This window comes from Dermacentor silvarum, chromosome 5, assembly GCF_013339745.2.
Source record: "Dermacentor silvarum isolate Dsil-2018 chromosome 5, BIME_Dsil_1.4, whole genome shotgun sequence".
Classification (NCBI taxonomy): domain Eukaryota; kingdom Metazoa; phylum Arthropoda; class Arachnida; order Ixodida; family Ixodidae; genus Dermacentor; species Dermacentor silvarum.
In genome coordinates this window covers 30,492,961-30,506,696 of record NC_051158.1, presented here as the reverse complement: position 1 = coordinate 30,506,696, position 13,736 = coordinate 30,492,961, and the positions used below count along the sequence as shown (strand labels likewise).

General features: G+C 45.8%; 1 protein-coding gene across 1 annotated transcript in view; it reads left to right on the top strand.

Moving 5' to 3' along the window:
* The window catches only part of LOC119454039 (uncharacterized), a 65,421-nt gene extending 51,685 nt beyond the window's left edge, over positions 1–13,736 (top strand). The window contains exons 16-19 of the mRNA XM_049667882.1: positions 3,463–3,569; positions 5,665–5,755; positions 8,306–8,452; positions 12,601–13,736. Coding sequence (XP_049523839.1) covers positions 3,463–3,569; positions 5,665–5,755; positions 8,306–8,452; positions 12,601–12,740 — 485 coding nt within the window. The 3' untranslated portion in view covers positions 12,741–13,736. The remainder of the gene's footprint in view (positions 1–3,462; positions 3,570–5,664; positions 5,756–8,305; positions 8,453–12,600) is intronic.

Genomic DNA, 13,736 nt, shown 5'->3' with positions numbered 1-13,736 from the left:
ATTCACTACAACAGACCAACGATAGTTACCGCTTCGCTGGCGTCCATCTTCAGAGTAGTGGAAGGGCTCTGATTTTTTGGGAACCTCCTTGAGTGGTAGCGACTTTTTGATCTGGCGTGAAGCAAAGCGGCTGGCACAAATTCACCGAGAAGGACTCGGATAGCCTGTTTAGCGCTCGCAGACGAGGACAGAAAGATGTACAACACCACAACGCGCTAATTCCTTGTCCTCGTTTGCTGGCGCGAAACATGCTATCCAAATCAGTTTACCAACACGCCCAACAAACGGCAATGAGAAAGTCTCGCTGTATCATATAACAGTAGTAGATTGAAACGTCCGTATGCTCCCGAGACTCATTGATAACTATAATGTCACATCGTAGTGATGGCGAAAATATCTGACGTAAGAATGTAACTCTTTATTGGGTGAAAACTTGTGCCCGGAAGAACCAGCAACGCTCAAATCACCAAAGCTATATCCTCGACATTGCCTTGAGCCTCAAGTAGAGCGTGAAGGCGGCGAGGCGGCTACTGCCATCATGGCGCCGGCAGGGCCACTGCGCATGCGCTCTGAGCATGACGAAATCGGTCCGTAACTAACTGCTATACTTCTTGCACTCTTGTACGTTCTTAACTAATTTTATTCTACGGCGGGGCGCGCACCGCAATGTTCACATGGCGGCGGTGCATCACGTCCTGCTGTGCGAGACTTTTTGATAATAGAGGTCTCGCGTGAGTTGCCTTTTTTTTTTTTGTCTGCGCTAATTTTCTCTCGTCAGCAATGCACGACCAACTAGCCCTACTATTAAATTCTTCTCACCAGGTTTGAGCATTACGAACAGAGAAGCGCGGCGCGTGTAGATCACGCGTTGGCAATCGTGTGTGCAAAGTTTCACGCGGCTGTGCACGGTGCGAAAGAAAGCTGCAATTTCACGCGGAAAGACCGCGCACCCTTCCTCTCGAGGGGTGCTCGCATCCAGCGACAGAGTCCAACGTCACACGCACGGACGCCTCTACGTAAGACGCACTGCCTGCCACGTCACCGATTATGGCACGTGTGACGTCGGAAAATCGTCCAATGCAGAACGCGTAACATACCGCCACTGCGAGTGCGTCACGGAGCAAACAGATGAAGGGAGAGATAGAGAGAGAGAAAGAGAGAAATTAGTAGCCCTTGCCGTGTCGAGGAAATGGGAGTCAGCAAAGCTTGTGTGTTTCTTCGGTGTTCCTCCGAACGAATTGCACTGACCACAACCGGTCACACGCACTGCAGCTGGCTCCGAAGTTCCGGTTGAGAAACTCGCGTTGGAACCTGGCCGTCGCACCGGGGAAGTTGGCGCTAGCTTGCTGAAGTTTGCAACACCTTTGTCGGATGCCTGGAGGGCTAGACGACGCTGACGTTTGGCCTCAACATCGCGCTCACTCAACTCGGGGTCCGCGGCCCTTCGATGACGTTTCGCCTGGGCTTCGGAGGCCCTCACGCTAGAATCGGCACGTTGACGACGAGGCCTTTCCCGTGCGCGTTCGTTCTGGATGGATTTCCATGAAATTTCTTCAAAATTAAACCTGTCCGTTACATAAGACATTGAATGGATCATACCCCGTTGAGCAATGGCTCATACCCTCGTAAACGCGGCATCTCCCTTACGACGACAGAAGAGAAGTGAAATTCTACGCTGGAATGATTAGCGCCAACGCAGCCAGCTGTGGAAGCAGACGACGACGACGAAAGCGGGAGCAGTGGCACGAGCGCGTGCCGACCACTTGCGCATATAAAAGCCCGCTTTTAAGGGAGCGTATGATCAACTGAATCGGTTGGCGAGGTGGTCTCGCAACCCGGAGTTCGGTGTTTCGAATCCGCAGCCCGACGAAGCAATTTTTATTTTCGCGCGGCTTGAGAGTGAGATTTTTTTTTTTGCGGTCACATCTACAAACGGCACCGACACTTGTGAGGCAATACAAGCTTCGCTTGAAAAAGAATGATGAGGCGAGACTTGTTGCGCAAAAGTGGCGCTCGGCCTCTCTGTTCCGACATGGCAGAAAGTGAGGAAGAAATGTCGCTTGCAGAGGCTAGCCGAGGTTGAAGGATCGAGAGTCGAGGATCGAAGGATCGAAGGATCCAGTCTCCTCTAATAATGAACGAGTACGAAAAAAATTCTTGTGGTAAGACGCTCCCCAGACGGTGCCCTACAGCTTCCCCTGTATAACCGAAATTTGTAATGCGGCCTGGTGCGGGGTCCTTCGAGAGCTGGTTAAGGGATTGTAATCAGATCAGGATCGACCCCTACATGTATATATATATATATATATATAATATATATATATATATATATATATATATATATATATATAAGAAAGTTTACTGCGACTAACCTCCCTCCAGCACCGCTTAAATTCAGGTAGCTCACAAATAACTCCACGACATGGCTTGAGCTGCCCTTGCACTGCTAAATGTAACACGTGAATGGCAGAAATTGATCTAATTAAACACTGAACATATTACGAGATGCTGAAATTGGCTGCTTTCTGGCACACGTTACGTTTTAATAGGGAGTTTTAGCTCGTCCGTAATCGTATTACCGTTTACAAAAAAATGCCGGGCTACCGTAGCCGTGAACGGCAGTGGCTACGCTGGTAGCGAGATCTTGTGACGGTTTATCCAACTACAGCATGTTAGAAATGATCTTGTTACGGGGGTATTCCTGTCGAAGGCAAATAAATAAAAGAACTGCATGGTAAGGAGTGCGTGGCGGCCGACATTTGTAAACCCGCAGGTAGCTAGGCTGTGTTTGTCACTCCAATAATAACTTTGCGTCTACTATGGTTACACTGTACGTCACAAGATGGCGCCACCAGCCCGGCCACCCGCGTAAACCTTCCCGCGGTATCTCGGCTGGCATTCCTTAACCGCAATACGTTTTAGCTTGTCCGCAAGCTTCTTACCATTTGGCGGGGATTACCGGAGCCGCGGACGATAGGAACATAAGGTTTGCATAGAGAGCCTGCATGCAACGCTGTTTTAACAGTGTTGACAGCAGAGCTGACAGCGACACGTTGTGACACTTTGTCTAAACACAATGTGTTTAAAAAATTTGTACCACGCGAGTGTTCTCTTCGAAGGAAAAATCATCAGACGGACTGCACGTTAACAATCATATGTTCCGGCCAATAACGTTGTACAACAACAGTTAGCTCGAATATGGAAGGTTTCTTAAGTATTGGTACTCCATGGTTCAACTTTGCGCCGCGAGAGGTCGCTACCACATTTGTTACCGCCCATATAATCTCGTGTTACCTGGCGGTATCTCGCAAACACTAATACGTTCACGGACCAAGCTGAAACGCTCTGCTCTCTAGTGAGTTCATGTTTTGTCTCGCTGCACGTAGCTCCCTCTTCCTCAATTGCAACCTTTCGTTCTCTTGCAAAACCCGCTCTACCGCCATCAATCTCGGAACCACCAAGACTTCCGGAGAAGCCGGATGTTCGACGAGCTTCCCAGGGCTCTGGAGAAGGCGCTGAGGACCGAGCCGATCACGTACAACTCCCACGGAAAGTGTCTCACACCCGAGGTATATACGACCGCCAGAACCATCTACACTGCAGCCTCCCGCATCTTTAGCTATATCGTGCGAGAGCACTATAATATGGTCGTACGTCGTCCTGAAGGGAACATCGCATTAGACGACTCTTGCACAGGAGAGTGCTTGGTGTACTTGAGAGTACTTCTGCCGGTCTCGCTGATTATCGCCGCTTAAAAGGCGCTAAAATGACGCGTGATGTACGCTCGCGCGATATAGCTAAAAAATGGCGGGAGGCTGTACATATCGTAAAGGCATGAGCGGTTTAACGGCAGGGGTGAAAGGAGGCTTGACAGGACAGACGCTGTCCGATCGAGTCTTTCTTCACTTCTGCAGTTAAGCCGCTCGTACATTTACGATATGTTACACCAAATGGCCGAGCAGACTACTATCATGAATCATGTACAGTCGAGAGCAAAAGTTTAGGGACCACAGGTGCCACTGAAATCTTTTTTTCTTCGCAGCTTAGGTATAAAGGGTGAAGTCAAGTGGTTCTGCCTACGTGCGCGTGTGTGACCAGCGTCATGCATTAAGTACATTTCACGTTGCACGGCTGCGCTAGAAGAAATTAAAAATGTTTTTTTCTTGTACTGATGCCGTGGTCGCTAGACCTTTGCTCTCGACTGTAGGTAATGACAAAAGAGAACGCCGACCAAAAAAAAAAAAAAAAGAAAGACATTCCGACTCCCACGTGGAAGCCTTGTTCATCTTGTTGGTCGGCGTTCCCTTTCTTCTCCTCATGTCTCATCCCGATCAGACGGGATTCCATAAAACCCTGGATTTCAACGATGTTGACGTAGTATATTTTTCGAGTAAGAATAAATAGCCTACAACTATACAGTCTATACAGTCTACAGCCATGAAAAATACACAAGATAACCGTAATGCTAAGAGACAGTGTGTGTTAGAGATAAAACGTCGTAACCGACATTCTGGTTCAAATAAGGACATGTAAACAGAGTCGGGGAAAGTCGTGTATTGTGTATATAGGTGACTAAGAGAAATAGATGAGATGCAAAGGCATGAAAGTAAACCAAGGTCGCGCTAGGCGTATAGCAGATAAGTGATTAAGAAACAGAGCGGATATGCAGCCGAAGAGAGAGAGAGAGAGAGAGAAAAAGAGATTATTAAAAACTTAATGTATCAGATCCCGCACGGAAGTCTTGTTCACAATGAAGGGGGACAGGATCAGTGCAAGATTATATGCTGTTAAGCACAGTGTTGTAGGGCCCAGTTCATAGATCGTCATCTCTACTGCTCCACCACTCTAAAACGCTCGAGTTGTGAGCGTGAATGATGGAAATCCGTGCACGACTATCTAGGATTTTCTTAAATGTTTTCCTTCTTTTTACATTAATGGGCTGCATTGTATTTTCAAGCTGCTGTTAATGCGTGTACTCCTGCGCAATTATAGCTAAAATACTTCGCTATTAGCTTCCTTTTCCCAAGGTGAAATACGACACTGTTTTAACTACCTTATCTTGGTTGCTGCGTCGCGAGGTGTCGCGAGGTGTCACCACCAGTACCGGTGTTCCCGAAGACGCCTCGTGACATTTTGTCTCACGTGCCAGTGCGTCTATCTACGGGGTGCCGGAACTCTGTTATTAGATAGCTTTAGCGAGTCTGATATTCCGGTAAGCAGTAGCGGACTGGGTGTTTTTTTACCAGATGAGCGGAGGCGCCAACGGCCTGCACGGTGCAGCCATCTGGTAACACAGAGCTCAACCAGACAAACACAGCTAATATGGCAGTAACGAAGTGTATTTTACTTTGCTGCTGGTGCAAATTTTCGGCAGAGGCGTAATCGGTGTTGCTGGCGAAAAGTTACACCAGCAGCGATGCACAATATACTTGGTTACTGCAATATTAGCTGTGCTTGTCTGGTTGAGCTCTGCTCCACCAGGTGGCTGTACCGTGCAGGCCGTTCACGTTCACGCCTCCGCCCATCCGGTAAAACGCCCAGTCCACTGGCGTTTACCGGAATACCAGACACGCTAAAACTCGCTACTACTGTCGTTAGTTTGTACGATGGCAACGGAACGTTCTTAGATCTTGCCAATCGTTTCCTATTGGTTGCCTTTCGCAGAACTTCACCGCTTTCGGATTGGACAGGTTTTTTCGGCCGACCTCGACGAACGTGGGCCCGGACGGCGTGACGTTCATCTCGAGCATGGAAGGTATGCAAGTCATAGAGTTGGGACCTGCAAAATATTTACTCGAGGGAATGTCTACTGAGAGCTCTAAGTATGGTTGTTAAGCCAGTATAGCAATTATGGCTAGCACTGGAACTTGTTAGAACTTTGTCCTTCTCGCTTCGAAAGTTCTTGAGCAAAGTGATCCATTTCGTCCAAAGTATTCGTGGCGTAACATGTTCTTGAAACAATGCCTAAACTTACAGGAAAATGCCTCTTTTTTAGAGGTTACTTTACTTTTACTTGTTAAACAAACCGTTAACATTATGCTATAGTTACATATATTCTCACAACGCGTATTCCGTAGCAATTTAAGACTAAACCTAGCTACAACATTGAAATCCGCAAATATAGCACAAAAGACAGTACTTTGAGCTTTTGTTTACGAATGAAAAAAAGGGAATGCAGTCACGTATGATTATGGATTACTAAACCTGTCACAATTGGTATCAGTTATCGTGTTTGACTTCTTGCTTGCACACCTTTACATATCGCTGTTCAATGCCTTTGAGTCAAGCTAACATTTCAATATAGCGCACGTATTTACTACCATTTAAAGCACATTACTATGCGTACCACACATAAGGCCTAAATATCATCATCATCATCATCATCATCATCATCATCATCATCATCATCATCATCAGCCTATATTTTATGTCCACTGCAGGACGAATGCCTCTCCCTCCGATCTCCAATTACCCCTGTCTTGCGCTAGCGTATTCCAACTTGTGCCTGCAAATTTCCTAACTTCATCATCCCATCTGGTTTTCTGCCGACCTCGACTGCGCTTCCCTTCTCTTGGTATCCATTCTGTAACCCTAATGGTCCACCGGTTATCAATCCTACGCATTACATGGCCTGCCCAGCTCCATTTCTTCCGCTTAATGTCAACTAGAATATCGGCTATCCCCGTTTGTTCTCTGATCCACACCGCTCTCTTCCTGTCTCTTAACGTTAGCCCCAAGATTTTTCGTTCCATCGCTCTTTGTGCGGTCCTTAACTTGTTCTCGAGCTTCTTTGTTAACCTCCAAGTTTCTGCCCCATATGTTATCACCGGTAGAATGCAATAATTGTACACTTTTTTTTTCAACGACAGTGGTAAGCTCCCAGTCAGGATTTGGTAATGCCTGCCGTATGCACTCCAACCCAATTTTATTCTTCTGTAAATTTCTTTCTCGTGATCAGGGTCCCCTGTGAGTAATTGACAGGTATTTACTACCATTTAAAGCACATTACTATGCCTACCACACGTAAGACCTAAATATAGATTGCTTTAGTTTTCGTACGTTGTAGCGAAACTGAAACACTTTGTTTCGTGGCATCGCATCATCCACATCGCTTCAGTAGCAACTTCTTGTCTTTCAACTATTTAGCTTGCAAAAATGAATACCATGTTCACGAATAACTTTTTTGCTCATGTTTTAACGATTTATTCTGTGCTGCGCAAAAATAATTGGGCTATTTGTATTTATTCGTATTCGTATTTCCTTTTCATGATAGTCCCATAAATAACAAACGAATCCCTGCTACAACCCTTGATAGGGTTGTGGGATCTCGCCTCTGTGAAAATATTGGGCTGTGCTAACAGTAAACTTTGACACCGAATCGAATACGAATCGAATAGCTTCAGAAACGAATCGAATCGAATATGAAATACTTTTCCCATAGTTCCCAAATTAAAAATTAGTCATTCTCACCGTTGATATAAAACGATGTTTGTATCCTAGTATTCACAACGTAAGCGATTATTAAACATCACGTAACACGTTATGAAGCGTCGTTTAATAAAATCTCGAAAGTCACATTCAGAACCAACAATCAGTTTGTTAGCACACTCGGAATTCCCCGGAGAGCTAATGATCGTGGTTTAGAAGAAAAAGCCGGACTCTATAAGCAATGTATAGCACGCTTCCCCGTGTAACTTCCGTGTTCATCAGTACATCTTCTAGGATGTACTGATGTTTATTGCCGAAACGGGACTGCATCTGGCTAAAGTTCACCCGCCCATACAGCATACGGCGCGCGGCAACGATGTTATCGCCCTTGGACTTTATACGGAACATGACGGCGACGGCGACGCCGATACCGACGGCAGAAATACGCCTGGAGTGTCCATATAATTGCTATCGCAATAAAATCGTTTGTGCTGTTGGCCAAACTTCCGAATTAACTGAAAGGTCTGCTATGGCCACCGAGATGCAATTATCGGACTTTAATATGCTCCAATGTGTGTGTTTAATTCGCACGTGCAAGAAAATTTTAAACTATTTGAAAACTATGAAACAAACACTCGCATTTACGAATGCCGCCCATTGGATTCGAAGCTCGAATCAAATAGCGTTTGATTCGCTATTCGAAATCGATTATTCTAATGCGATTCCAATCGAATTCTATACGTTACTGAAATTTTTCGAATATTCGCACACGGCTATTTAGAAAATGCGTTGTTGCGTACCTGTACGAAACAATAAGGATTGATTGATTGGCTGATTGATAATTTGATTGATGAATTGATTGATTGTCTATTGGCAGCGCTCTCGTACCCTTTCTACGGCGTCCAGTTCCATCCTGAGAAGAACAACTTCGAGTGGACAGAAAGGAAGGGTCACATCCATGTGCCCCACACCAAGAAAGCCGTGCAAGCCTCGCAGTACCTGGGAAACTTTTTCCTGGAGGAAGGTACGCGCACTAAATACATTCGTACTATCGAAGTGGCGAGGTCACGTGGTACCCGCACTTGACGTCACTCAAGTTATACACCGTAATACCGTATTGCCCCGGAGCACAACGTCCAGCCGCGGGCACTAGCAAAAAGAACGCAGGACCTCAAACGACAACGCCGACCGAAGAAGCCCGGTCGAGCGGCTTATATTATCAACGGAAAGGGTGTTTGTTAGAAACTGACGTGTACCAGGAGTTTCGTTTTTATGGGGAACATTTTATTTTAAAAAAGAAACCGTCAGTAAGGGTGCGTTACCAACTCGTCCAATCTGCAGTTCTAATAGGCGCCGAATTATCTTGCGTTTCGGGCGCCCGCAGGTGCAGAATAATTAACGCCCTTAAAGTCCTTAACGGTGTTAATTGGTCTATAGCTTACACCCTTACACCCAATAGGAATGTAAGGGTGTGAGTTGTGTTGCAGACCGATTAACACCCTTATTCACTCCTAATAGAGAAAGGGTGTAACACGCACCCTTACACCCAATACAGGTGTAAGAGAGTGATTTACAGACCGGTTTAACACCTTATTCATTATTAAGGGTAAAATGGTGTAACTCGATATATAACTCATACTGTTACACATAATAAGGGTATAAGGGTGCGAGTTATAGGCCAATTTATACCCTTATTCGCTTTTAAGGGTGTAAATTATTTTACAGTGAACTTCGGCCATATTGCTCCCTTGTAGTATGCTAACGGCGAGTGTATGGCCTGCGTTTCGGGAAGCTACGGTACATGATTTCGGCTTTCAGTGTGTGGATGTACTCGTAAGTTGCGCGCGGCGAAAGTGTATTTTGTTTTTGTTTTTTTGTATCAACAACTTGATTTAGGCGGTTGGTTCATCTTGAAGGTATATTGAAGCAGCATGGTGGGACGAGGCCACGAAGGCATCTGCAACATCACTTGCACTGACTGCAAACTAACATTAATCGAATAAATCGGAGTCATTAGTCAAATAAACTTTAGTTGGCAGGCGACGCTATGGTACTGTATACGATTTTTTTTGTTTTTTGTTTTTGGGCCTCATCCCATCGCGTGGCTTCAATAGACCTTCACGTTTTTCTTTGTGAACCTTAGGGAGTCGGATCTCAGCGAACCATTTCTACGCAGATTCTATTTAGAAAGAGTGCACGTGTCCGCACCACCCGCGTACTGCGGTATATGTAGGTTCGACTCCCGCCTTTGGAAAGTTGGCTTTTCTTTCACTGTTCATTCTTCCTTTGTCTTTATATTTCTACAATTAAATTCAACGCTATTAATTTACCCTATATGCTCTCTCGGGCATCGATGTCTGTTTTATATACACGTGTTTGCTAAAATGAAAAAAAAAATGTGGTTGATCCCTCTTATATAGGAATCGGTATAGAACCCGAAAGTGAAACGTGTCTTCACAGAAGTAGTGTAATGTTTATTGCACATTGATATATAATGTCTATTGGTGTTTTGTGGCTAAAGCGCCCTTAGGCGTTGATGCACCCACGCTGACGCCTGGTGGCACGTCTCCTCCATCACGACTACCAACGTCGATGACCATGAGCAACCGTCGTGCATATGGAAGCTGCACTACGCTGCACACGCTAGCACAACGCGAAAGACGAAGCACGTAACTGACACACTAATACAACGCGCAAGACAAAGCACGTAACTGAATCGTCACCGAGTCAAATCAGCACGTACAGCGCGTCGTAATTGCAGCCTCCGCGATCAACTTCAGAAACATTTTCAGAGCTAATTGCGGAGGCCACGCTCCGCTGTGCTGAGTACGGTGAACGCCACTACCAACGCCACCTAGGTGGCGTTGGTAGTGCTTCTTGATGCCAGCGTCCCTTCGAATGCTGGCATCGAGGCGTCGTAGTGCTGAGACCACCGAAGCGTTCACTGTCGGTGCGCGTTAGTGTCATAATGCAGTACTTCTCTTTTCTGCTCGTAGGCGGCGGCACCGCCCCGAGCAAGAGCGCGGGTACACGGAGGAGTGTTAGATATATAAGGCGCGTCTGTGTAGCTCTCTGCAAATGCGTTTGTGGCGCAATGGGTTAAACGCTCGGCGATCTATCGTCGCGGACCGAGAGGTCGTGGGTTCGATTTCCAAATTTTGCATGTTTGTGGAACTTTTTCTTCTGGTTTCTTTCTTTGTATTATGTTCTATGACGTATTTCCGTGACGGAAATACGTCAGTGAAGTCTTGGTGGACCCCGGCATAAAACACTTTCGTGTTAAAAAGTTGAGCCCCTTCCATTCCTTTATTTCTCCCTCTCTCTCTCTCTGTGTGTGTGTGTTATATGTGTGTATCAGACGTTTATCCAGGCTTGTAATAGGCAGTGGGGGAGAGAGCCCTGAGGAGACGTCGCATTTCCCACGCACACAATTAAAATTATGGGGTTTTTTGTTCCAAAGCCACCATCTGATTATGAGGCGCGCCGTAATGGGGGACTCCGGAATAATTTCGACCACCCGGGGTTCTTTGACGTGCACCTAAATCTAAGTATACGGGTGTTTTCGCACTTTGCCGCCCATCGAAATGCGGCCGCCGTGGCCGGGATTCGATCCTGCAACCTGGTGCTCAGCAGCCTAACACCATAGCCACTAAGCAACCACGGCTGGTTACGCACACAAGGTACCGCACGCACCAGACAGCACCGCGGCGCCACGTATCGGGCGCTAGCAGATCATCATCATCATCATCATCCTATATTTAGTTCACTGCAGGACATAAATATATATGCTAGCGGATGTATCGCAGTAAATACGGACATACTTAATTACTTAATTAATTAATTTATTTAGAATAGACTGGTTTAAAAGAGCGTGTAGTGGGTCTACATGGATACGAAGAACACACTTCTGTTGTATCATGCAGCAATAAAGTCCTTATGAAGTAACAAAGGAATCATGATGCCCTAATGGAAAAAAAAAAATAACACAGGACGCGACAACTGAATCAACCGCGACAGAAACAGAAAAAGAAAAAAAAATGGTCTAAACACTCAAAATACAATGTAGCCGAGAAGACAGCCGAAAGTTGCGGGCACGCAATTCAAGCGTTCAATATGGAAGCAACCGCGTGTTCGAATGAACTTGCGGAATCAAACCGCGAGGACGTCAGCCGGGAAACGAGTTCCACGCAGTGAACGTGCATGGGAAAAGAATAAAGTCCCTAGATTTTCAGCAATAGATATCTAGGGACTTCAGGAAATGAGAGAACATCAACCTTGTTGGGGTGTGCGCAGAATATGGCCGCCAATTGTGGTTATTCTTACGGTGACGTCTGGATGAGCGCGATGCGAAGGAATTGATGTATGCGCGCATCGAGTTTCACTAAGCGAGTTTGCAGTGACTAAATAAAAACTGCCTTGCTACCTTGCTTTGTGCCTCCAGTTTAGGAATACAGTTATCAAGCATAAGCTGAGAAGGCGAATCGGTCAATCTATATATTGCCACGTGCCTTTTGGGCTTTACATCTGTGCATACCAGTATCTTTCGAACGACGAGTGCTGTCGTGTTTAAGCACTCGCGCAAACCTACCGCGATACCAGCTTCGTTCCTGCGATGGGCCCATCGTATCAGGCAGGGCAACTCGCGCTATCTCTCGCGATAGTACTACTGCATGTTCCTTCGCAGCCTTTAAATACTGCCCACACATAGGTGATGCTCTCTGTTTTGCCGATCGCCGCCCGTGCTCGCACATGTTGCAAAGAACTCGCACTAGTTCGCCTCAAAAAATGTTTGTCTTGCCGCGCGCTCGCCTTCTGTAGTTACCAGTGTCTAGCTCCACTCGTGACAATATTTATCGAAAATAAAGCGTATAGAGAGCGTCTGTGACCAATTTCAAACCTGTATTTGCCTTTTTTTTGTCTGAAAGGCCGGGTCCCGTGTTACGCACGCTAGCGGCATTTACCTGTGAAAGCAGGTGAGGCAAGGGCCAGGCAAGCATGATTATCTTGAATTTAAGAATTTACAAGTTTACAATGTCTTGGTGATTCTGTCAGGGGCAGTGCTTCTATTTAATGACCATCTAAAGGACGTGGTTGTAAACTTCTGCAATTCATGTCGGTTTCGTGTCATCGCTCTCAAGCTTGCTCTCCTTCTTCTCTTTGACGCATGCGCAGCACGAAAGAACAACCACAGCTTCGCATCACCCGCGGAAGAGTCCAGCGCGCTGATCTACAATTACCCGGTGACCTTCACGCAGGACCACTCGGCCTTCACTCAGATGTACATTTTTTCTTCCTCACTCGGAAATCTATAGGTCGCCATCCATCTCGTCTGCTGCCAACACTCTCTTAGCTGGCCTGCTTTTGCGGTTACAAAAAACAAAGAAACACAAAAGCAGGTGCGGGGCCCCCTGCCTATTGTGATTTTTCAAATAAAGTAAACGTGTCACCATGCCTCCGGCGTGTGGAGGCACAATTTCTTTTAGAATGACGGACAGCAGAGGGAGCAGGTTCAGGATCCGTGGTACTAAAAGATAGGAACGTAAAACGCCGACAATAATTAGAGGAACACCAGAGAAAAGATGGTGCCGTCTTTCTTTTTTATTCATTTTGTGTTTGTTCTGTCTGCACGCCTGCCTTTTAAAAGTACGTGTAATCGTCAGGGTATTCTTAAGGCAAATAAATTTACAAGATTGTGATTACCTGCAAAGGAAAAGGGAATCTCCTTGCTTCTGTGCAGTAACCTGTGTTTTCCCTGCACCAAATGAAAAAAAAAATGTATAAAACCAGGGATATTGCGCTTATTGCTGCTTTGTGCTTGCTCGAAATTTGCTACAAGGTCAAATTTTATGTTCTAGATTGTTAAAAGTAACAGTTCGCGATGTTACCTGTCTGGTTCGCCAATAATGGCGAATGGTTCGCCAATGGCCATCAAAATTGTGCTGCATCGAAAAGCAATGATATCACTCAAGGCGCTGGCATTTGCGACGAATCATTGAGTCTATTGCATCGTGTACGCCTCATTCTCGCATCTACGAATTGTGTGCCCCATACATTGGCACACTTCGTTACAACGAGACCATTTCGATAGAGACTTTTAGTGCTGCTACCTATTTTCCCGCTTTGTTTAGGTATATCCTAGTGGAAGAATTTATACTTAAACATTTTAAAAATTCGATCTTATTATCCAAGTGAAAAGATGGTAGCAGACGGTTACTACTACTCCTCTGTTTATTTTTACCTCAAGAAAAAAAAGTTCAGTGGTGATGTAGTGGTTAATGTGAGAGAAACCTGTTAGCATTGCGTCGTAC